The sequence below is a fragment of the Anolis carolinensis genome, chromosome 3 (genome assembly GCF_035594765.1).
Source record: "Anolis carolinensis isolate JA03-04 chromosome 3, rAnoCar3.1.pri, whole genome shotgun sequence".
Classification (NCBI taxonomy): domain Eukaryota; kingdom Metazoa; phylum Chordata; class Lepidosauria; order Squamata; family Dactyloidae; genus Anolis; species Anolis carolinensis.
Window position 1 is genome coordinate 57,317,170 of NC_085843.1, and position 22,944 is coordinate 57,340,113.

A 22,944-nucleotide genomic window follows, 5' to 3' on the forward strand; every position below is an offset into this window, starting at 1 on the left:
GGGGACATCCCTGTTTAGTTCCCCTGTTAATGTTTATTTGTCTAGTTTGTTCCCCGTTAACTAAGATAGTAGCTTTGTTTTCAGTATAAAGTTCTTTTATTACCTTACATACTCCCCCCCCCCCCCATATTGCTTTCCTCACAGAGTCTGTTCAAATATTTATGGTCTAATGAATCGAATGATTTGCAAAAGTCCAATTTTAGTATAAGTACTTTAGATTTTTTTCCTGTGGCATGATTCAGAATGTTCAGAATATTCCTTATAGGGTCTGCTAATTTCCTGTTTTTTATGAATCCGTATTGATCTTCGTGAATTATATCTGGGATTATATCTTTCAGTCTATTAGCTAATATTTTAGTGAATATTTTGTAGTCCACATTGCAAAGTGATATTGGTCTGTACGAGTTAGGATCTGTTTCATCCTTATTTGGCTTTAAGATTGTGAGAATTTCAGAGAGTTTCCAAGAATTTGTTACAAATTGATTCCCCAATATTTCATTAAAGAGTATAAATAGGTTGGGAGTAATTTCATCTTTGAATATTTTATAAAAAATTGATGTAAATCCATCTGGCCCAGGTGATGTATTTGTTTTTAGGTTTTCTATTTTTTTTTCAATTTCTGATTTAGTTATTGTACTATTTAGAATAGATTCTGACTGTTTATTTATAGGTTTTCCCAAGAGGCCAATTCGTTTGGTTAAGTCTTTACCTTCATAAAGTTTTTCATAATAACTAGCCATAATCTCCCTAATTTTCTTATCTGAAGCTCTCAGATGTCCTCTATCATCTTTCAGCTCGAGTATTCTGTTTCTAGCTTGTTTTGATTTTAGGACTCTGGCCAGCCTTTTCGAATTATTAATTGAGTTTATTTGATAATCGTTTTTAATCCATAGGTATTTTTTTGTGGTCTCTATTTTATCTAAGTTGTCTAATTGCTGTTTTTTCTCTTTCCATTTTGTTTTATTCTCGTTTGATGGGATTTTTTGAAAACTAAGGAATGCATCTTCAACCTCTGATCTTAAATTCTGAATTGTAATCTTTTCTTTTCTATTGATTCCTATTTCCATTGAAATACAAGTACCCCTTATGGTTGCTTTAAAAAAATGATTTTGAGGATGTATGGGGAAAATTTATTGAGAAAGGACTTCAAAAAAGGGATGAAGGGCTACCGCCTCAGGAAGAAATGAGATTTTGGTTGGACAATATATAAGAAGTGGCTCGGGGTGGGAGGGGGATACACAGTGGTGAAGAAATATAGATGGACAAATGTTAACATTGTAGTAGATATAAATCAATAATAGATATAAAATAATGCAAGCATTGTATGATACCTTATATATCTGCTATGTGATAAAAGTAATTATTGTATGAAAATTTTTTAAATTCAATAAAAACTATTAAAAATAATATAATATATTGTATGCACATACAACTTGTAAGCCGCTCTGAGTCCCCTTTGGGATGAGAGAGGGTGGGGTATAAATGTAGTAAATAAATAAATAGTTGTTGGGGAGTTTTTTGCATTACAAATATGCAGTGTGCATAGAAATTTGTTCATATTTTTTTTCAAATGATAATTCAGTCCCTCAACAGTCTGAGGGACCATGAACCGGCCCTCCACTTAAAAAGTTTGAGGACCCCTGACCAAGAGCATGCCACAGTTTATTATGATCCACACAGTCAAAGGCTTTGGAGTAGTCAATAAAGCAGAAATAGATGTTTTCCTGAAACTCCCTGCCTTCCTCCATTATCCAGCGGATATTGGCAATTTGGTCTCTTGTTCCTCTGCCTTTTCTAAACCCAGCTTGTACATCTGGCAACTCTCGCTCCATGTATTGCTGGAGTCTGCCTTGCGGGATCTTGAGCATTACCTTACTGGCATGAGAAATAAGTGCCACTGTATGAAAGTTTGAGCATTCTTTAGCATTTCCCTTTTTTGGGAATGGGGATGTAAATTGATTTTTTCCAATCTGATGGCCATTCTTGTGTTTTCCATATTTGCTGGCATATGGCATGCATCACCATGACAGCATCTTCTTTCAAGATTTTAAACAACTCAGCTGGGATCCCATCATCTCCTGCTGCCTTGTTATTAGCAATGCTTCTTAAGGCCCATTCAACCCCACTCCTCAGGATGTCTGGTTCTAATTCACTCACCACACTGTCAAAGCTATCCTCTATATTATTATCCTTCCTATACAGATCTTCTGTATATTCGCTCCACCTTTTCTTAATCTCTTAATGCCCATTTTTGCCTGAAATTTCCCTCAGATGTTTCTGATTTTCTGGAAGAGGTCTCTTGTCCTTCCTATTCTATTGTCTTCTTCCACTTCCACACACTGCTTGTTTAAAAATAGTTCCTTGTCTCTCCTGGCTAGCCTCTGGAATTGTGCAATTAATTGGGCATACCTCCCCCTATCACTGTTTCCTTTCGCCTTCCTTCTTTCTTGGGCTACTTCCAGTGTCTCAGCAGACAACCATTTTGCCTTCTTGGTTTTCTTTTTCTTTGGGACGTACTTTGTTGCCGCCTCCTGAACAATGTTGTGAACTTCGGTCCATAGTTCTCTATTTATTAAATCTAGTCCCTGAAATCTATTCTTCACCTCCACTGCATATTCACTAGGAATATTTGTGAGATCATATCTAATTGGTCTGTGTATTTTCCCCATTCTCTTTAGTTTGATTCTAAATTGAGCAATAAGAAGTTCGTGATCTGAACTACAGTCAGCTTCCAGGTCTTGTTTTCGCCGACAGGATGGATGTCTGCCACCTCTGGCTGCAGAGGATGTAATCAATCTGATTTCGGTGTTCACCATCTAGTGAAGTCCATGTGTAAAGCCATCTTTTAGGTTGTTGGAAGAGAGTGTTTGTTATGCACAGTGAGTTTTCCTGGCAAAATTCTATCAGCCTACATCCTGCTTCATTTTGTTGTCCCAAGCCATGCTTGCCTGTGATTCTGGTTGTCATTTGACTGCCCACCTTAGCATTCCAATCTCCTATAATGAAAATAATGTCCCTTTTTGGTGTATTATCCAATAGGTGATGCAGATCCTCATAGAACTGATCTAATTCTGCTTCTTCAGCAGCTGTGGTTGGGTTGTATATTTTGATCACTGTGATGTTAAACGGCTTTCCTTGAACTCTAATTGAGATCATTCTATCATATTTTGGGTTGTATCCAAGCACTGCTTTCACAACTTTATTATTAATTATGAAGGCTACTCCATTTGTTCGGTGTTCCTCTTGTCCGCAGTAGTAAATCTGGTGGTCATCTGTTGAGAAGTGGCCCATTCCAGTCCATTTCAGTTCACTGACTTCCAGAATGTCTATCTTTAATCTTGACATCTCACCAATAACCACGTCTAGTTTGCTCTGGCTCATAGATCTTGCATTCCAGGTTCCTATAGTGTTTTGATCTTTAGAACATCGGATTTGTCATTCGCCTCCAGCACAGACAGCCGTTAGCCTTCCTTCCAGCTTTGAGCTAACTGTGTCATCACATCTGGGGCTAGTTGAACTAGTCTTCTGTTCCTCCCCAGTAGCATTTTGATCATCCTCCGACCTGGGAGTCCTATCTTCCAATGGTATATCGACATTTCTCTGGTTGTACTGATCCATGTAGTTTTCATGGCAAGAATACTGGGGTGGGTTGCCATTACCTTCCCCAGGGATCGTATTTAGTCTGACCTCTCTGCCATGACCTTCCCATCTTGGGTGGCCCTACACGGTTTAGCTCATGGCAACATCGAGGCACTCAAGCCGCATCACCACATCAAGGTAGACACAGTTGACCACAAATATCCTCTGTCTTGTTCCTAACTTGAGTCCTTTTTATACAGAATATCTTAGGAAGCTGAAATGAGAAGGATGACAACTGATTGAGGAAAATGTGACTTATATTCAATAGGACACAATATAGATGATATCTTTGATCCTATAAGATGGCAAGCTGCTTCTCTGCACATATTATGTCTCCAAATTCACATCCAATTGAATTATTGAGAGTGGTGAGAGGTCTAACTCAGGCAGTTTCTCTCTTAATTCAATCCTAGAGCTTTCTGTAGTTTTCTGTGATGCTTTCAGCAATCAGCTTACAAATAAAAGCTCTTAGGTATGAGTCAACTTGCCACCTCTTCATACAGGGCATTTTTGCCCCATTTTGTTGCTCTGTTACACTGCAAGGATAGGGCCTGCTGTGCAACATCACACAATGCACAGCAGGCTCCACTAACATTCTTCCCAAAGTGGGGTGGAAGTCCTGAAAAGGTGCTTCCTCCACCACTACGGGAAGGAAAGTTTGGGTAGTTTGGGTAACTCCGATTGAGCTACCGGCACTGTCCTCCCTTTTTTCCCATTTGATGGGGTAAAGGGCAGTGGAGCAACACACATTCTCATCCTTTTTCCCATCTGATGGGTACAGGGACAGGGTGCCAATCCACCCTGTCCCATCTCCACCATGTGATTCTGAAAGCAGGTAGGGCACACGGGGCACCTCGTGTACCTTCCCTTTCACCGGCAATTGCCAGCACAATGGCATGGCCTGAAAGGGCCATGTGAAGAGGTCCCTAGATGCTGTTGTTATAACAAAAGCCAACAATGGGGTGCCCAGCAACAAAATGTGGAGGCTTACATTTGATCAGTTGGTGAGTACCATGGATATAGAAATACTACTAGGATAAGTAAGGAGGACAACCTGTGTCTTTGAATCCTGTCATTCTTAGCTGGTCATCCAGTGAGAAGTTGTAGTTGGGTCTCAGTGGAAATGTATTATTAATGCATCTCTCTAAGAGGGAAGATTTCCAACTTGTTTAGAAGAAATGATAAGACATCTTCTGGACTTTAATACCAAATCTTAGTTTTGGGGCCTAGGTAATTGAGAAAGCTGTGACCTGCCAAATTCAGACCATTGTGGATGATGCATGTTTCTAGATCTATTTAAACTAATTTCAGAACAGGATATGGAGTTGAAAAGATGACAGTCTCTAATCGTTGACAAGGGGAGTGTGTCCTTATTGGTGTTTTGGACCCCTCACAAAACTTAGTACCATCAACCAAGGTAATCTTCTGGAATGCATGAGGAGTTTGTACATCAGTAGCATCTTTCTTTAATGGTTCCAGTCCTCTTTCTCATGTAGGTTCCAGATGGTGGTGCTTGGAGATACTTGTTCCTCAAAAAAGGAGCTGTAATGTGTCATATCACAAAGGGCCATTCCATCACCAGTGCTTTTTAATATCTACATTAACCCATTGGGAGATTTCATTCAGAGCCACAGAGGTATTATCAGTATTCTGATGGCACACAAATACAATTTTCCATACCTTCAAAAATAGCATCAATTGATGATAGCATGTCTTCTCTAAATGAATGCCTGGAGGAAATGGACTGGAGAAGGAAAACCAAACTGAAACTGAATTGGGGTTGTTGTATGTCTTTCGGGCTGTGTGGCCATGTTCCAGAAGCATTCTCTCCTGACGTTTCGCCCACATCTATGGCAGGCATCCTCAGAGTACCTCACAACCTCTGAGGATGCCTGCTATAGATGTGGGCGAAACGTCAGGAGAGAATGCTTCTGGAACATGGCCACACAGCCCGAAAGACATACAACAACCCTGTGATCCCGGCCATGAAAGCCTTCGACAACACATGAAACTGAATTAATAGAATCATAGAATAATAGAGTTGGAAGAGACCTTATGGGCCATCCAGTCCAACCTTCTGCCAAGAAGCAGGAAATCACATTCAAAGCACCCCTGACAGATGGCCATACAGCCTCTGCTTAAAAGCCTCCAAAGAAGGAGCCTCCACCACATTCTGGGGGAGAGAGTTCCACTGCCGAACAGCCCTCACAGTGAGGAAGTTCTTCCTGATGTTCAAGTGGAATCTCCTTTCTTGTAGTTTGAAGCCATTGTTCTACGTCCTAGTTTCCAGGACAGCAGAAAACAAGCTTGCTCTCTCCTCCCCATGACTTCCTCTCACATATTTATACATGGCTATCATGTATCCTCTTAGTCTTTTCTTCTGCAGGCTAAACATGCCCAGCTCTTTAAGCTGCTACTCATAAAGCTGCTACTACTTAAAGAGCTATGAGACAAGATGGAGGTGTTTACTGGTTTTTGTAAAAAAAAAAATTATTAAGTATTTTTGCATACAGGTTTAAAGTAGTGGGGTTCAAAAATGGGAGAGGGAAGTAGGGGGTAGGGAGGAGGGGCTGGGGCTGGGAGAGGGGTTATAGAAGAAGGGGGAGGAAAAAGGGGAAAGGAGGAGAAACAAAAGCAAAGGGGGTGGGTTTTTAGGAGGGGGGAGGGGGCTAGAGAGAGATTCGGGAGAGTTGGTTGAGTCTTTAGATGTCAGAGAGTGGTCCCCTTGTGGTGTCAACTATTCCGTGGGTAACTATCAATTTGGGTGGGGGGGTCCATTTGCCTCCTGAAGCGACATGTTGTGTTGCTAGGTTTGTATATTTCTGGTTGTTCTTATGGAATTTCTTCGAGGTATGTCCGTCTTTTCCTTATGTATTCTTCAAATATTGACCAGTCAGTTTCTTTTATTGGTTGTCCATAGTGTTTCTTCATCAGGAAGGTTAGTCTGTCCATGGTCTTTATTTCCCATACTTTTAATAGCCATTGATTAATTGAAGGGATCTGGTTTGTTCTCCATAGTTTGGCGAAGGCAATCCTGGCTCCTATAACCAGATAGTTTAGAATTTTTTCCTCATTTGTGTTCAATTTCAATTTTTTAAGGCCCAATAGGTATAGTTCTGGTCTCATATGTAGGAGGTGTTTACTCATATGGAGGTGTTTACTGTTAATGGTCCTCACCTGGGGTTGGAGGCATGTCAACTAGTCTTGAATGGGGTTACAGTCTCCCTCAAAGACTGTGTTTGCAGATTTGTGGTGCTTCTGGATCTGTTGCTTCAAATGACAACACAGATAGATATAATGACAAGGAATGCTCACTGTCAACTTCAGTTGATATGAAAGCAGTGTGTTTTTCTAGAGCTGAAAGCCCTAAGAATGATAGTACATACACTGCTAATTTGAAGTCTGCACAAAGTTCAGAAACTTAAATTAGTGCAAAACATGGTGGCCCATTTGATTGGTGCATCTGGGAGTGACCTATATTAAAATCCCTCCACTGGCTGCTGATTAATTTCTGGACAAAGTATAACATGTTTGCTGTTATCTTTAAAGCCCTGCATGCTTTGGGTCAAGATTCAAGACATTTACTTCAGCCAGAACAAGATAGACAACTGTTAAGCAGAAGGCATATATCATCAGCTGCTCGCAAATTGTGGAAAGATTTGACAGCTTACAGTTAAAATAACTTTAGGTAGGCCTAACCAGATAGTTTTTAAATTACAAGTTTCTAAATTATGAATTGATAATTTTAAATATGCATAATTTTACTGGTGCTATGACCTTTTAACTGATATTACGCACGCACACACACACGTGTGTGTGTGTGTGTTTGTTTTCAACTGTGTCTGAGTCTGTTTGTTGCTATATTTTAATCTGTTGTTCCTTGCCTCAATTCATATAGACAAGTGGATAAGAAACAGATTGGTCATCTCGTCATCATCATCATCATCATCATCATTTGTTGGTCTGTCATGATCTACTATGTCTTGCGCTCTGTCTCAGTAGCAGTCAGCTTGGTTTTGACTGCCTAGTTTCTTTCTCTAGATCTTATTCCCTTGCCTTCATTCTGCATGCTGGATCATTTTACCTTCTTTTCCACTGACTTGTGCCTTTTGTCACTTCACTTCATTGTGTCTTTAGGCTGCTACTTACATCTGAGTGTTCTGACTGCATGTGACCCTAATGATGTTTTTGAAATTGTTTAGCTGTGAATGAATTATCAGTCTGTCTCACAAACAGAACAAAAAAGGAAGTACATACTTCCAAACATGCATTTACTTCATGTTTGGTCATATTTCTCTACTATATAGAGTTTGTAAACACTTTCCGCTTAAAGAGTGCCATTTCTAAAATTTGTACTGCTCCAACATCATAATAGTTGATTTAAAATACATAGATTTAACACTGACATAACAAGGGCAATGATGCTAACAATGATAACTTACAAACATAAGGTGGGGGTTGCAAATCAGCCAAGAGAAGGCCCTTTTTGAGATGCTATATACTTTGATGTATGAATACTCCTTTTAAAGCGATTGTCTTTCTGCTCTGAAATGCTGTCATTTACAGATCTGAATACCAATGTTATTCCTTGATTAGAAAGTTTTTTTAGGTCAGAGGAAAAGCAATTAACTACTCCTTAACATTAGATTATACAAACTCTGTGTAGGCTTATACAGAGGCATGTGGTATATAGATTTCTCGGACTCTTGGAGTTGTTTATAAAGGGACTCATGCTGGTGTGGGAGCATGGAAGGACATGATCCATGGATATGTGAATATCAGATCTGCATATGCATCTGGTTTTTGTAATCACAATGTTTTCTTTTCCCTCAGGTTTGCTGCCAATCCCTAAACTCATTATTTAAACTCTCCATTTTGAAAACATCTTGCATTTCAGTTCAAGGGGAATTCTGTAGAAAAAAAATGATAAAGAAAATCCCGTGTGCCAACAAAAATTTCAACCTTTGGCTATTTTGCATGGTATGTAATAAATCCATGCCCAGAATGTCATGGATACACAGAGGAAAAAATTGGCTACATCTTATGTGTTGAATCATATAAGAAATTGCATACTATATGCAATTTCAGTGTGGAATACACAAGACTCAATTTTCATCCAGGATGGGATTCCTCCTGATATTTATTGATATCTTTTATCTTCACTGTCAAAGCATGACGTATTGAAATGAATAAACACTTTGGTAATGTCCAACAGATAACTAAAATTGAAATTTTATTTTTTTAAAATAATATTCAGACATTTCTCTGACAAGACGTTACTGAAAGATGAAGTGCATATGGGAACCCTGTAGAATGTTTATAAAAATTGTACATGACATTTCTTAAGCGTCACTAAGTACACATTGAATACTCTGTAAGTATATAGGCATAGCAACATGCAAGTGTCATGTACCTGACATTACAATATGCATTTTGTTCACTTTAAAATTGTGATTTTAAAAAAGAAACTGTGCTTCAATTGTCAGTGCAACATGCTTAACTCCTCTGGGATTGGATTAAGGTCTGAAGTATCAGAAACATGGCCATGTGTCACAGATGCTGTAGTCAACCACACTGTAAATCTTAGGCCATTGTAGTCACTTTGGAGATAGTTCCTCATCAGAAGATAGTAAGTTCTTTCATGGAGAATAGTTCACCAGGTCCCATTGTTTTAGTAGCCCTGGAATACATACCTTACTTTTACTAGTACATTTTGTATGTGTCTACAATATTGTATTAGAATACTAAAAACTTCAGTCCTAAAATATTTCACTGGGAGTTTGATCTACTGAATTTGAAATTTGTGCAGCTTCTTCAGTGAGGCAATTGGAAAACTGGAAGAAGTTCACAATATTTTAATGAATGCAGTTATATTTACTCAAGCAACCTCTTTTCTGTGCAGAATATTAGCATCTAAAGGTGGAAGACACAATTAGGAGTATTTGAACATCCCGATTTTTGGCGTGAAACTATAAAGTGCATTTTGAATTTGAAAGGGTAGAAATAAATATAGTGCATAGACATTTAAAAAAATAATGAGTGGTTTTAATGACTGTTAATTTCTTTTTGCCTTCCATAGGAAATGTGTAGCTGCTGATAAAAAAAAATGGGAATCTAGTGACCTTATGGACATTGTGTAAGAGAAAGCAAACTTTTGGCATGTCTGCATTGTGTTCAGTGCACTTATGGAGAATACTATTATAATAATATTCGCCTGTCCCCATGGCTCGAGGTAGGTCACAGCACAAAGTATATTTACCTATTCTTGCCAAAATTACTCAGTCAGAAAATATGTTTTCATATTACACAATTGGAATATCAACTTATAGACAGAATGAGGATTAATATTTCATAATTATCAATGAAATACTTTAAAAAGCAATTCTTTCAATTTAAATTAGCATTCCAGTTTGAAAAATTGTACAGTAATATCAGTGCACAGTCCACTGATGATTAGTAAGGCAAATGTAAATGTTGTGCTTAGATAAAAAGATTAGAACTTGTACAAGGAAGATAAATCTTGTCTAAGCTCTGAATCCATAAGGAAATGCCTATGGAATCATAAGATCTAAAGTCTCTATCATAAAGATGTAAGATTTTCTTCGTTTTGCACAGCCTCCTGCACATTTAGTGTTGAAAAATTATGTTCAGTGTAGAATCACCTATGTTGGATTGATAGTTTGGAATCTATTAAATGTCACCTTTTGGTCATAACTACTGCAGCTTATGTCTTATGGCCTACCATTTTTGTTTAGAGAAATTGAATGGTACTTGGATTGTTATTTGTCTGTTACAGAACTGAATGAAAAGACATAAATGGCTTTGACACCATGGAATTGCTATGTCTGCCTCTTGGGTTATGCTGAAATTTGTCTGGTTTTGCAGGACAAAGGAAGCATACAAAACAACTTGACAGACCATAGGATTTCAACACGACTGATTAGATGTATGCAAATCCTCATCCTTTGATTTTTTTGTGTAGAGTTTCTCCCCCATATTTTGGGAAAGTTTGGAAAAAGTTTACATTGTTAAAGACATTCAGACAGCATGTTTTAAGTGAACCTATAGGGCTCTTGTTTCCTCCCAACCCCTGGAAAACCTGTGGTTCAAGATGATTCCCATTATAATCATGGAACTTGTGCACACATGCTGATTAATCATGGATGTTATCATGAATCTTATTATAGATAAGAATTTACTGTATATCCCACAAAGAATAATGGGAGTGCATTACCATATGCACTGCACACTGTGCATTCAACAACATTAATTTTCCTCTCTTTCTCTAGCTCATTCAAGAATTTGATAATTAAAATTTCAATGGGTAGAAAACAAGCTGTGTAAAATGGGACATAATAAAGTTTGGGGATATAGGCAAACTTAAACTATTGGTTTAAATAATGCCACCTGAATCTGTACAAACACTGGCTTATATGTAGCTTTGAAACCAGTGTTCAAAGGACAGAAAAACTCTTTCAGTATCTAATTGGCTTGTCAAAACCTGCTTTCTGCAAACATAATTTGGAAACTGTGTCACATTTACAGTAACACGTTTAAGCCCTTTGAAGTCAATGGGCTTTGGTATTCCTTTGCTGTTGGATTGTGTCTAACATTCTGTAGGATTGCTGAAGTTTACAGCTTGCCGATGATTTTTTTTAGCTAAGTAGGAAAAAGGTTTTCCTGGATAAAAGAGTTATTAATTCCTTAGTGACTTAACTGGACAATTCGGCAACTTCTTTTAGTATCACTGTTTCCTGTAAGAAAAGATGTCCTACTAACAGTGAACAATAAATTAAATCACTTAATTAAAATTTAACCACTACAATTAGCTGCTTCCTTTTATCATTTTGTGCTGATTATCCTCTATTTTCCTAAAAATGCTAGCAAGACTGGTAAAGGAAACAGCAGCATTTAGTTATATTCTCTAGAACTGTAATTTGAACAGCTCTTTCTATTGAAATGCAACATATATTTCATGTTGTGAAACAGTTTAAAACATCTAATGTATAGTAGACTTATTGGAAGAATCTATATATTAGCATTTACACTGAACAAAATCTGATGTCACAGTATATCATTTTAGAGGGCATAGCAGTGACAGGAGAAGGGATTGGCATAGGCCTTAGTGGAAGCCTCCTTTCTTCTTTTCATTTTCCCAGGCCATAGGTACTGCCAGAAAGAATCAACCACTTTTAATTTTAATGATTACTTTCTATAGTTATAGAGGAAAATAATGTTTTCCCCCTTCCATGGAGTGTTACAGAGTGTTATTATTCATACTGTGATCACATTAGTTGGAAAATCCAACCTGAACTTCTTTAGGATAAACCATCCAGAAATCATACCATCTAAACCCAAGTAAAGGTAAACATTGGGACTGTGCTGCCTGCAACACTGAGAGATCCATGAACTCGTGCTACACAAAAGAGGATGTATGTAAAAACTAAATCCAAAACAATACTAGACTGTTAGTCAGAGAGCTAAAACAGACAACAGAAACTGGCTCAGTAAGCCATATATTTCTTATGGGAACAAGTTAAAATTGTGCAACAGGAAGTGGACTGAATGCTTTATACAGAAATTCTAATGCATCAGTCAGAAGGAAAGCTATATCAGAAGAGGTTGGGAAGCTTCGCAGTGTTCAATTTAACAATATTTCTTGTGTCTGTGATTGTTCTGTGTTATCTCACTACTTTCAATGCATTGCTTTTGGAAGAGCATGATGGAAAAAATGACGAGATGAAAAGGATCAATGATATGAAATTTCATGTTTGGAAAAAAGTTACTTTATCATTAAAGGCATCCTCTGTGATTTGATGGAAGCATTTTCTACTCACAATGTAAGATTACCTGACATTACCGGGGAAATAAACAGCAGAAATTCCAGGTGAGGTGATTCAGCGAAATAGGGGTCAAGAGAATGCAGCTCTTTCTGTGGTTTGCCTTCCATTGTTCATGCTAAAAATACCAGGGCAAATGGCAATACTTCTCAACATCTTAGCATGCAAGGTTCCCTCAAGGATGATAAAAAGAGTGACCTTTTACTGTTGGGCTAGAAATAGATTACTGAGCAGTGTTCCCAGACAAAGTGCTGGCAGCAACATTATTAGCAGAACAGAAATCCTTGCCCCAATAGTGTTTAGAAGGAACCTCATGGGATACAAACAAAAAGAAGGCCAAAATGGAGTGTTTGTTGGGTTTCGAGGAAAGTATAGTTGACAATAAATGAAAAATCAGTTAGAAGCAGCAGGGGAATACATACATACATATTTAAGGATAACTGCTCTGTAAGTATTTTTATAGTTCACTTTTGTAACTGCAAACTCTAATCTCCTTCCTTATGAAATAATCAAAATGCATATTATAAATACAAGGGTTTCCAATATCCATACAGAAAGAGTACAAGATACTTACATGTAAGTACACTGTAGTCACCTATATTTTTGCATAGTTTTTAGTGTGTACTTTGTGCCACTTAAGCCAAAGCATTACTCAAGTTATTTCTGCTTTATAGCTTGTTCTGAACTTTTGAGCAGCTGATTTTTAATTTTTTTTAAAAAAAAAATACCTTGATGTGTTTGTTGTATATTACCAGTTCTAATGAATGAGAAGATAGGATTCTTGGAAGAATTTAGGACGGTTTGGAAAAAAATGTTGCATGACCATGGCAGTTTGGTTTTTGACTTCATTGGAATTACTGTTCCTCAAAGTAGTAAAGGTAAAATTTGTGTTTTCCTTTTGGTAACACTTTATAATAAGTGGCACTAAATTACACTATAACTGCAATGTCACGTGGAAGCACATGTAACCACACTGTCGTGATTGAATACCTGATGTACTTTAGTGTACATGGTAATTTCAGTGCTTTTACAATAAAAATTATATAAGTTTCTCTCCTTCCTTCTCACTGAGAGACGTAGATATACATCCTACATCATGATGAACATACTCCAAATGTCCACTTGACTTGTTAATTCAGTTGTCAGTTTTCCTCTTGTGATCTTTGTATCAGGAATCGTAGTGCAAGATGATTTCTCTTCCAGGAAAGTAAAAAAAAAGGTTGATCTCTGCACATCAAATCATGTATCAGTTTCCTTCAATTGCTTCTTGGATTTGCTAATGACATCTAAGAATGGAAAGATGATGCACCTGAGATGTCATATTCTTTTCTTTTTTTTAAAAAAAAAAAAAGATGGTGATGAATGCAAAAGAAAATAACAAGCAAATTGACCACAACTCAAGACTTGGATCAAATATCCTCAATGAAAACAGTTGTGTTTTCTGTTTTCCTTCAATGCTTCCATGGCACCATTATTTATACCTTTATATATCTTATGTCAATTAAGTGTTTCCTTAGCATGTTAGTACCTCACTTCAAGTATATTCATCCAAACCAGAGGTTCTCAAACCAGGACCAGATTTACATGAAAGAAGAACTCATCAGGTATTACAAATGCAAATGAAGCAAAGTTTGAATGTATGTACTGGTGTACAGTTCTTTAAATGTATCTCTCTTTCCCATGACCTAGATGACCAGCTAAAGGCAAGGCCTTTAGTCCATCTCTTCAATATCTGTTTGTGGTATGTGGCAAGATGGAAATAAGAAAGGACTACACATTGAATTTTTTGTAATAGCCAGCCAAACCAGCCATTTTTATCCACACTTTCTTTAGTTGCCTTTAGCCTATTTTTCCTGATCTCTACTTTCCAGAAAGTCATCAAACTAGGGTACAGAAGAATTGGGATCTACTCTAGTGATAATACAGTAGAGTCTCACTTATCCAACATTCGCTTATCCAACGTTCTGGATTATTCAACACATTTTTGTAGTCAATGTTTTCAATACATCGTGATATTTTGGTGCTAAATTCATAAAAACAGTAATTACTACATAGCATCACTGTGTATAGAACTACTTTTTCTGCCAAATTTGTTGTCTAACATGATGTTTTGGTGCTTAATTTGTAAAATCATAACCTAATTTGGTGTTTAATAGGCTTCTCCTTCATCTCTCCTTGTTATCCAACATATTCGCTTATCCAACTTTCTGCCAGCCCATTTATGTTGGATAAGTGAGACTCTACTGTACCTGTAAAGCAGCATCCATAAATCTTCAAGGATATTGATGCAAGCCATCATGGCCAGCATTAACAGCTCCATACTGAAGAGCTTTTTGATATGATAAGTGAATTCCATTTATATCAAAATAATACTGAGAAAATGTAATATTATTTATAGTGGAAGCATCCTGGTATAATATTGCTAATACTTATGCTAAAGCCAAAGGCAGGGCTGAATCCACAGAAAGAAATGATTGAAGAAATATCAGAAAAGTAAGGAACATGATATTAAACGTCTGTTTCATTTATGGAATGTATCATTTTGTAGAGGAAGTATTATTAAAAAAACCCTTTTCTCTTAAAGAAAGTTTAAGAACCTCTGATTTAACTGGGTGAATGCAGATCACAAAGTGGTAGTAAGGCCATAATGCTTTTGGCCTGTTGTAAATTACACCTCAAGGTGTTTCCACCTGCCCCCACCCCTCACGACCCCTCCCCCTCCAAATTGTCAAAAACCCAGCAGAAAAAAATGTTAACAGTTCAATTTTTATCTACTTTTTTTGAAGTTCCAAATGCTTTTTTTATGCTATACTGACAAGACACTTTGAAATGGTTACATCTGAAGATGTCCAAATGTCTGAAAATCTCACTTCACAGTGAAGAACAGGTAGATAATGTAAGCAGCATTTCTATAAAAAATTAAGCAAAATGGAATTTTGAAAGAATTTGTAAATGAGTAAATACAACAGTAATGGGCATGTGAATTAGGTAAACAATCCTAATACAGCAAGGCATTTAAACAAGAGTTAATTGCTTTGCTGGCTTGGACACTTATGCAACAAATTGGTTTTTGAAATAGTAGTCACAACTAACTGCTATGACAAATACCTTTTCCCCCTAGTAGTAATAAAATTAATTCCTTTTTGCCAGTTTATTTTTTAACAAATGTATTCCTTGAAAGACATGACTATGTTGTAAACCTATACTAGCTTCAATGTGCCTAGTAGCTGCTACCTGATTCTCTCAAACTACCATACTAGATTAGCATATTATTGCATTTTTTCCACAGATGATCTGGAGTGAACGGTAAAAAACAAGCATGCAATCACATCAATGCAGACGTATTTTTTAAAATGTCATACTGTATATGATTTATTATGTTAACACTCAACCACATCATATTATTTATGTTCTGTATACTTTGAAAAAGTGCTGCTTGATTGATGGTCTCTCTCTCTTTTTCTCATAGAAATTAACAAGGTATTTTTCCTCAACAAAAAACAATTTAAAAACTACTATTGTCCTTAAAAGGTGTATACCCTTTTGATAAATAATTTGACACAACACCTTTGATTTCCATTTACTGTGACACATGATGTCATATTCAAATGCTACTCGCCCTCCTCCCTCCCCACGCAAAAAATAAATCCCAGGAGATAATCCTTTACAATAGGCCATTATGCTTTTAGACTTCACTAGTAATAGCAACCATATAGAAAGTCTTTTTTTTAAAGGTGCAGTACTTAGAAGATGAATGACAGTCTATTGAATGTATCTTTCTGATTTGGGACTAGTAAAAGCTCATCTGGTGATATTTCATTTCTTTTTTTCTTGAGGAGGAATTTAGCCAATCAACCTTCATTACGTTAGCTTTTGCTTTTTGATACTCTTTTTAAAAAGCTGTCATTTTACCCCACATTTTGAGAATTATCTCAAACAGAGGTCTTTACTATGGAGCTAAAAGCATGGCAGATATTCTCTATCATTGACTGTGACATAAGTTTGTACCTCACAAAATGCATAGACAGGAATTTAATATAAAGAATTAGTCCATTTACCGCATACACAAAACATAGTTTTTTGTTGTAACACTTCATTGTTTGTGTTTTGGCAAATCCAACATTGATATGCAGCTCTAGAACTGCCAAATTATATATTAAATTTTAGCAACTTAATCATTAATCATTAATGTGGTTGTAATTTAAAACCTGAGGCTGTGCACTGGTTGTTAGCTTAAAACTACCTTTCCATATAACATTGTGCTTCCATTGTATAACAAAGAAAAATTAACTGGAGCTAGAAAAGTTTGCTGTTGAACAGTGCTAGGACATACAGACAAAAAGTACTAATACATGTTATCTACTCAGAATATTAATTTAAGTCATATCTAAAGGGATATATGGACATTAGAAAATGCTTACTTGTGACTGACTTACCTACAGCCCCAAAAGTTAAATATGTATCAAATAATGTTTAATTGGATTTATTATATTCACTATATACAGATACTAAAATGTCTTGCAGCTGTGCCCCATGAACATGTCCAATTTGATTAGGAAGGTGAGCCCATGAGAAGCAAATAAATTAAAATCAAAACAAAAATTACAGAAATAGACATGGAAGTCTTTATGCTCATAAAAGCAATAAAAAACTGGACAAACTTTTTCAAAATGCAGTTACATAATCCTCGTTGGATTCTGTATAAACAGACTGCATGATGTGGTTATCACCCAGACACTGCTTTAGTATCAAATGTGCAATTAAAATAAAAGTTTTGTTCATACCCCATTGATGTCAATTGAAAACATGTAAGAAATTACACTAGAGTGCTTTCAGTTGGTGTTTCCTAGGGCAAAATGATTCAAAACTAGGTTGCCTTTGAATTATAGACACATATAAAACATTCTTTGTAAACCTCTAATCTTACTTGTAATGTTTTATGTAAATACATCGGGGTCCTCACCTAACAACATTTGCTATGAAAATGGTTGGGTGCAATACCGGTAAGGACCATATGGTAAAAGAAGACAGAAAATAAGTTGTATATCACTGTTTAAAAAATGTATAAAAATGAACATGAAGTGATGATGATTAAAATTGTTAAGGCTGTATATTCAAGCACTGTATGTTAAGAGAGCAATGGATATGGATTATTAGGCAATAAGAAATGTCCTGCATTATGAATGGTACAATAATTAAAGAAAAATGCTGTCCATGGCTGATTGTTGGTATAAACTGGCTACTGAAAGCAAATGTGTGCATTAATACAGGTAGGAAAAAGATGGGAGAAATTAATTCTGAAAGACGAGAGCCAGTTTTCTCCAGCAGTCAGCCTGGCGAGTAATACTCAAGAACCTAAGTCTGCATCTATATGAAGTATTCTTTCTTCTCTTCTGCATTGACTTGGCTGCCTTCTGCATTGATAATGGCTGTATCCGCATCAGGTGCATCTTCAGCTCCTTTAGCTTCATTTGTTAAATATGTTCCTGCAAAAAGCAATGTGATTAAAATGTTAGGGCTATGATACCTTTGGCTGCTTTCCAAATGTGATTCTCTAAGAGAAGACTAATTGGTCTTGGTGAGATGGAATGTAAATGTCATACCATGTTGAAACATGAACATTTACAGGTTGCACATTCCAATTTAGGAAATGAGTAATTGTGATCTATAGTCCCTTGGATCATGAAAAGTACACACAAGTAGCACAGAAAGGGTCTGTTGTATTTTAAGTTGTCATGGTTTCATTAACAAGAAGCTTTGGAGGGAAATGCCTTCTAATTATTTTTCTTCCTTTGTGATACAGAGGACAGAAGATTTATCTCTTTAATTCAGCCAATTGAATTGAAGCACATTGTACAATTTCAGAACTGCACTTTGAAAATCTTACTGCTTTCAATGGGGAAATGTTAATTGAGTATAACTTCCCAATTGAGATAAAGAGACTAAAGATAAATTTAACACAGGGCGGGCTGTGCTCTCCTATAGTGACACCAGATTCACACAGTGAAATATATTTACTACTTACATTAGGAGTATTGTTATAAACCTGGGACTCTAATCTTAAATATTTGTGCCTACATATCTAAATATGCTGCTTCTGCAGTTCCTGTTATGTTCCGTAACTCTAGCACAGCAGTAGGTAATTTGTCATAATTTATTTGCCTACATCGCAAAGCTAAGATCTATGCTGAAATATATTTATAGTCAGTGATGTCTGAAACAGCCAATTTTCAGCCAATGGAAAAATGTCATTATATGAGTGCTGTTCTCCTCAAGAGAGTTAGAACATAAGTATGACATTTTGCACTAGATTGCTCAAATGATTTGGATCTTGTTAAATTAAAAAGAAATATTATTTATTACTTATAATGAATTAGCTGAGCAAATAACCATTATGAACCAGGGCCAAGAGCTTTGTCTAGCATGCTGTTCCATACAGCAGGGGAATCAGGGAACACACTTTAGTAGGTGCTTATTATAAAGCACAGGAGCAGATTTCTTAATGGTATAGATGCTGTGCAGCTTTCCGCCTTCCATTATGAGGCTTAGAAACAAACTAAAATAGGCTTCTTCCTTGCCAAACTAAAATGTTGTCACATACCAGAAAGTAATGCAAATGTTGTCTAATGGATGACCTTTTATAAAGTGTGTGTATATATACATGTGTGTAAAAAAAAGAACAGTCTTAAGTGTTTGAATCAATTTGTATCAAATACTGTGGAATGAATAATATAGATTAAAAAAAAACTGGCATCCTGTTAGGTGGTTGATGGCTACATTTTTTGTGATCACATTTATGATTGCCATGAATGCAAATGCCAGGCTTTAAAGCTAGGCAGCTATACTGAGTGATGGACCTGAGCTGTGATGGTGAATTGGTGAGTTCGATGTTGAATAATGATGCATCCAGCCCAATCCCAGTTGCAATATGATGAGTTGCAACATGACCCTGGGTCCCTATTTAGTCCATTGTGTTATGGTTTACTGGGATAAAAGATTGGACACTGCATAGTATGTCTATTTGTCTTTTAAAAGAATTTTAGGAGATCAGATCTGGGCAGAGTGTAGCTAGGGCATTATAGCTACACATCTAATGCAGCATCTTCACTATCATAAATTCCTCAACCTTCATAAAGCCTGGGTTAATTAACTTCAGCTCTTTCACTGGAAAAATATCTCAACTGATAAATTTATAAGACATTGGCTATTGTAATGGAAATGAATGGTATATATAAGTTAGTAGACTTCTCCACCAAATTAAGCCATTAATTTGTAGGCCCCTGTCACTGGCACACTAAACATCCTGTAAAAATTTGAAACCACCAGGTCTTCAAAATACCAGTGGCCAAGGTCATGCCTTGTTGGTCAAGATGCTGCACAGTTAGATGAAGTGTAACTCTATGGTGGTAGATCTACGTTGCTGGCATAATACTCCACTATGATACGCAACGCACAATGAAGTACCATCAAAGAGGTCTGTTGCACAAAGGGATCTTTCACAGCATAATGGGGCATCACACAAGGCTGATACCATCACTCTCCTTGCATTGTCATTCTGCAGAGGCAGCCCATCTTGCAAAGTGCCATGCTGTTGTGTCTCACAACCACTTTGTAATAATTACACTGCTCACTGTGCTTGTTCAGTGTGTCCAAAGGCATATCTGTGACAGCATTCCTTTGCTGAGAATATAGACTGTTGTGCTATGTTGCAAGCCTAAACCATGAAATTGTCACTTGGTTTATAATGTCATAACATAATGCAAGCAATATTTTATCAGGTCATCATTTGTATTAAAAATACATGTTTCAGTTTTAGATTAACATTTACTTCCCTGTTGTATATTTAACATAAAATGTTCTTATAAGATGTGCTATTTTTAAAAAATCAACTTTCCTGCATAGCTCAATATCCTGGCCTATCTTTTTTTCTGTCTGAGTCACTGACTCCCTGTATGACCTTGGGAAATTGCTAGACATTATTTTGGCACAGCTAATCCAACTGTAAAATTGAGTAAAAATAGGACCTCAAGGGAAAGAAAAAGAATGCTCCATTATCTCATGTGAATTTCAAGGAACCAAGAAAAGTGTGTGTGTGTGTGTGTGTGTGTGTGTGTGTGTGAGAGAGAGAGAGAGAGAGAGAGAGAGAGAGAGAGAGAGAGAGAGAGAGAGAGAGAAGAGAGTTTCCGAGCAAAACTAATCATTAGGAAATATTTGCTACAAAACAAGAGTGCACTCCGAACAAATCTAGCCTACCTTTATGTCTTGCCAAATATCGGCCAAGCAGAATAATAGAACATAGTGTGACGAAGACAACTACAGCCACAATCCCGCCTATAACAGCATGATCTGTTCCAGTTGGTCCAGGGTAGCCATTGGGGTCTAAGAGCAGGGAAAAAGATAATACAATACATTATTCAGAAGTTAAAACAATTGTTTGGCTTTAAAAAAGAGGCATCTTTTAAATATGCAGAGAAGTTATTCCCTGAGCCCATTCCCTACTATCTTATCATAAATACAGCACTACTTGTAGTCCCAGACTGTTTAATCCCTGAGGATGTCATAGTATACAAAAAAGGGGGAATCTCTAGCAAAAGTTATTACAAGGGAAAGTTTTGTGGTTTTGTCTTCCTCACTTTTCAACTGAAAAATCTGGCTGCAGCTATTTTTAGAAGCAAAAATAAGGAACTGAGAATTGGGGATCAGATAGAATCAGCAGAATAGTGTCTGCATAATACATTATTTATAGGGCAGATTCTCAGTGGGATCTCTTATATATATTCTCTTTTTGTCATTCCTATTCTTTTGCACTAGAAATAATAAAAAGAAATAGTGAGAGACAAAGTGTAACTGAGTAAGTTCTTCTGCAGATGGCTGAGTCTGCATGAATTTGGCAAGATAAATGCAAACACATTCTTAAAAAGCATCATTCATTCTCAAGTGCTAGTTTGCGAACTGAAAGCAGTTATCTGATTAATGCTGAAGTGAGTAAATTCAAATGGTTCACAATAATACATTAGGTCTTTTGTTTTGTCTTCTGTGCTCTGAAATTAGAAACACCACAGGCTTGTATTTATTTATTTATTTATTTATTTATTTATTTATTTATTTATTTATTATCTGCCTCTCCCCACAGCTCCAGGCAGGTCACAGCACAGTTATAAACATATGAATACTATAAAAATTCTAAAAACACATATTAACATTCAGTTCCATAAAAGATACAGATCAAAGCATTACTGTAAAATACACATTAATCACACAGGACAGAGATCAAAGCACATGACACAAGTTTAAAATTCATGCTTAAAGACTGGCTGTGTAGGCTTTTACATGGTTTTTAAATTCCGACAGCTATTGGAGCTCCACAAATAGGTCATTCTGACAGCTGTTGGAGCTCCACCAACAGTCTTGCCATTTCCAGTGAAAAGGTCCTCTGGGTGATGGTTGCCAGTTGGCTTCTGCAGGCTGAGTAACTGCCCTCCAGAGGACCTCATTGTGTGGGACAGATTGTATGGGAGAAGGCGATCTTTTAGGTAACCTGGACCCAAACCATGTAGGGCTTTAAAGGTCAAATCAAACACCTTGTACTTTTCCCAGAAACTAATTGGCAGCCAGTGGAGTGACGTTAGGATAGGTGTGATATGCTTACTCCTGGATGTTTCCATAAGCAATCTAGCTGCCATATTTTAAACTAGCTGGAGTTTCTAAACTTGGTACAAAGGTAAAGTGCATTGCAGAAGTCCAACCTTGAGGTTACCAGCACATATACTACCATCTTAAGGTCCTCCAAATCCAGGAAGGGGCATAGCCGGCATGTCAGCCGGAGCTGATAGTAAGCACTCCTGACCATTGCAACTACCTGGGCTGACATTTGGAGGGACGAATTCAGGAGCACTCCCAAGCTGCAGACACAGTCTTTCAGGGGGAGTGTAACCCCATCCAGGACTGGTTGACACACCTCCATCCCCCCATCCATTTAAACTCTTTTAGTTCTCTTTAGTGGAAAAGAAATCAGCCACTCAAAATACCACTGTAATGAAGTTGGTGTCGTCAGTATTTCCTTAGAGTTAACATAGAGTTTCTGATAAATGAAATGGGTCTGTGAGGGCGACCACCTGCGCTCTGGATCCTTGCCCCTCCTGGCTGGTTAAGCTGGCCAAAGATGGGTTGTTGGATTGGTTTGTGACCATAATAAATGCTTCTTTGGTTCAGGGGTCAGTTCCAACCTGCTTTAAGCAGGCGGTAGTAAAACCACTACTAAAAAAGCCCTCGCTTGATCCATCTGTTTGTAACAACTACAGACCAATCTCCAACCTCCCGTTTTTGGGCAAGGTTCTGGAGTGGGTGGTTGCCACGCAGCTCCAGGAGTTCCTCGATGACACTGATTTTCTGGACTGCTCGCAGTCTGGCTTCAGGCCTGGGTACAGTACCGAGACGGCTTTGGTCGCCTTGGTGGATGACCTCC

The 22,944-nt window shown here is 37.2% G+C and overlaps 1 protein-coding gene across 3 annotated transcripts in view; it reads right to left on the bottom strand.

Moving 5' to 3' along the window:
* Positions 1-8,855: 8,855 nt before the first annotated feature.
* The window catches only part of cadm2 (cell adhesion molecule 2), a 644,325-nt gene continuing 630,236 nt past the window's right edge, over positions 8,856-22,944 (bottom strand). For all 3 annotated transcript variants that reach the window (XM_008107677.3, XM_008107676.3, XM_016992521.2), the window contains 2 exons: positions 20,733-20,858; positions 8,856-17,965 (listed from right to left, as the gene is read on the bottom strand). In XM_008107677.3, the coding sequence (XP_008105884.1) occupies positions 17,847-17,965; positions 20,733-20,858 (245 nt within the window). In that variant the 3' untranslated portion in view covers positions 8,856-17,846. The remainder of the gene's footprint in view (positions 17,966-20,732; positions 20,859-22,944) is intronic.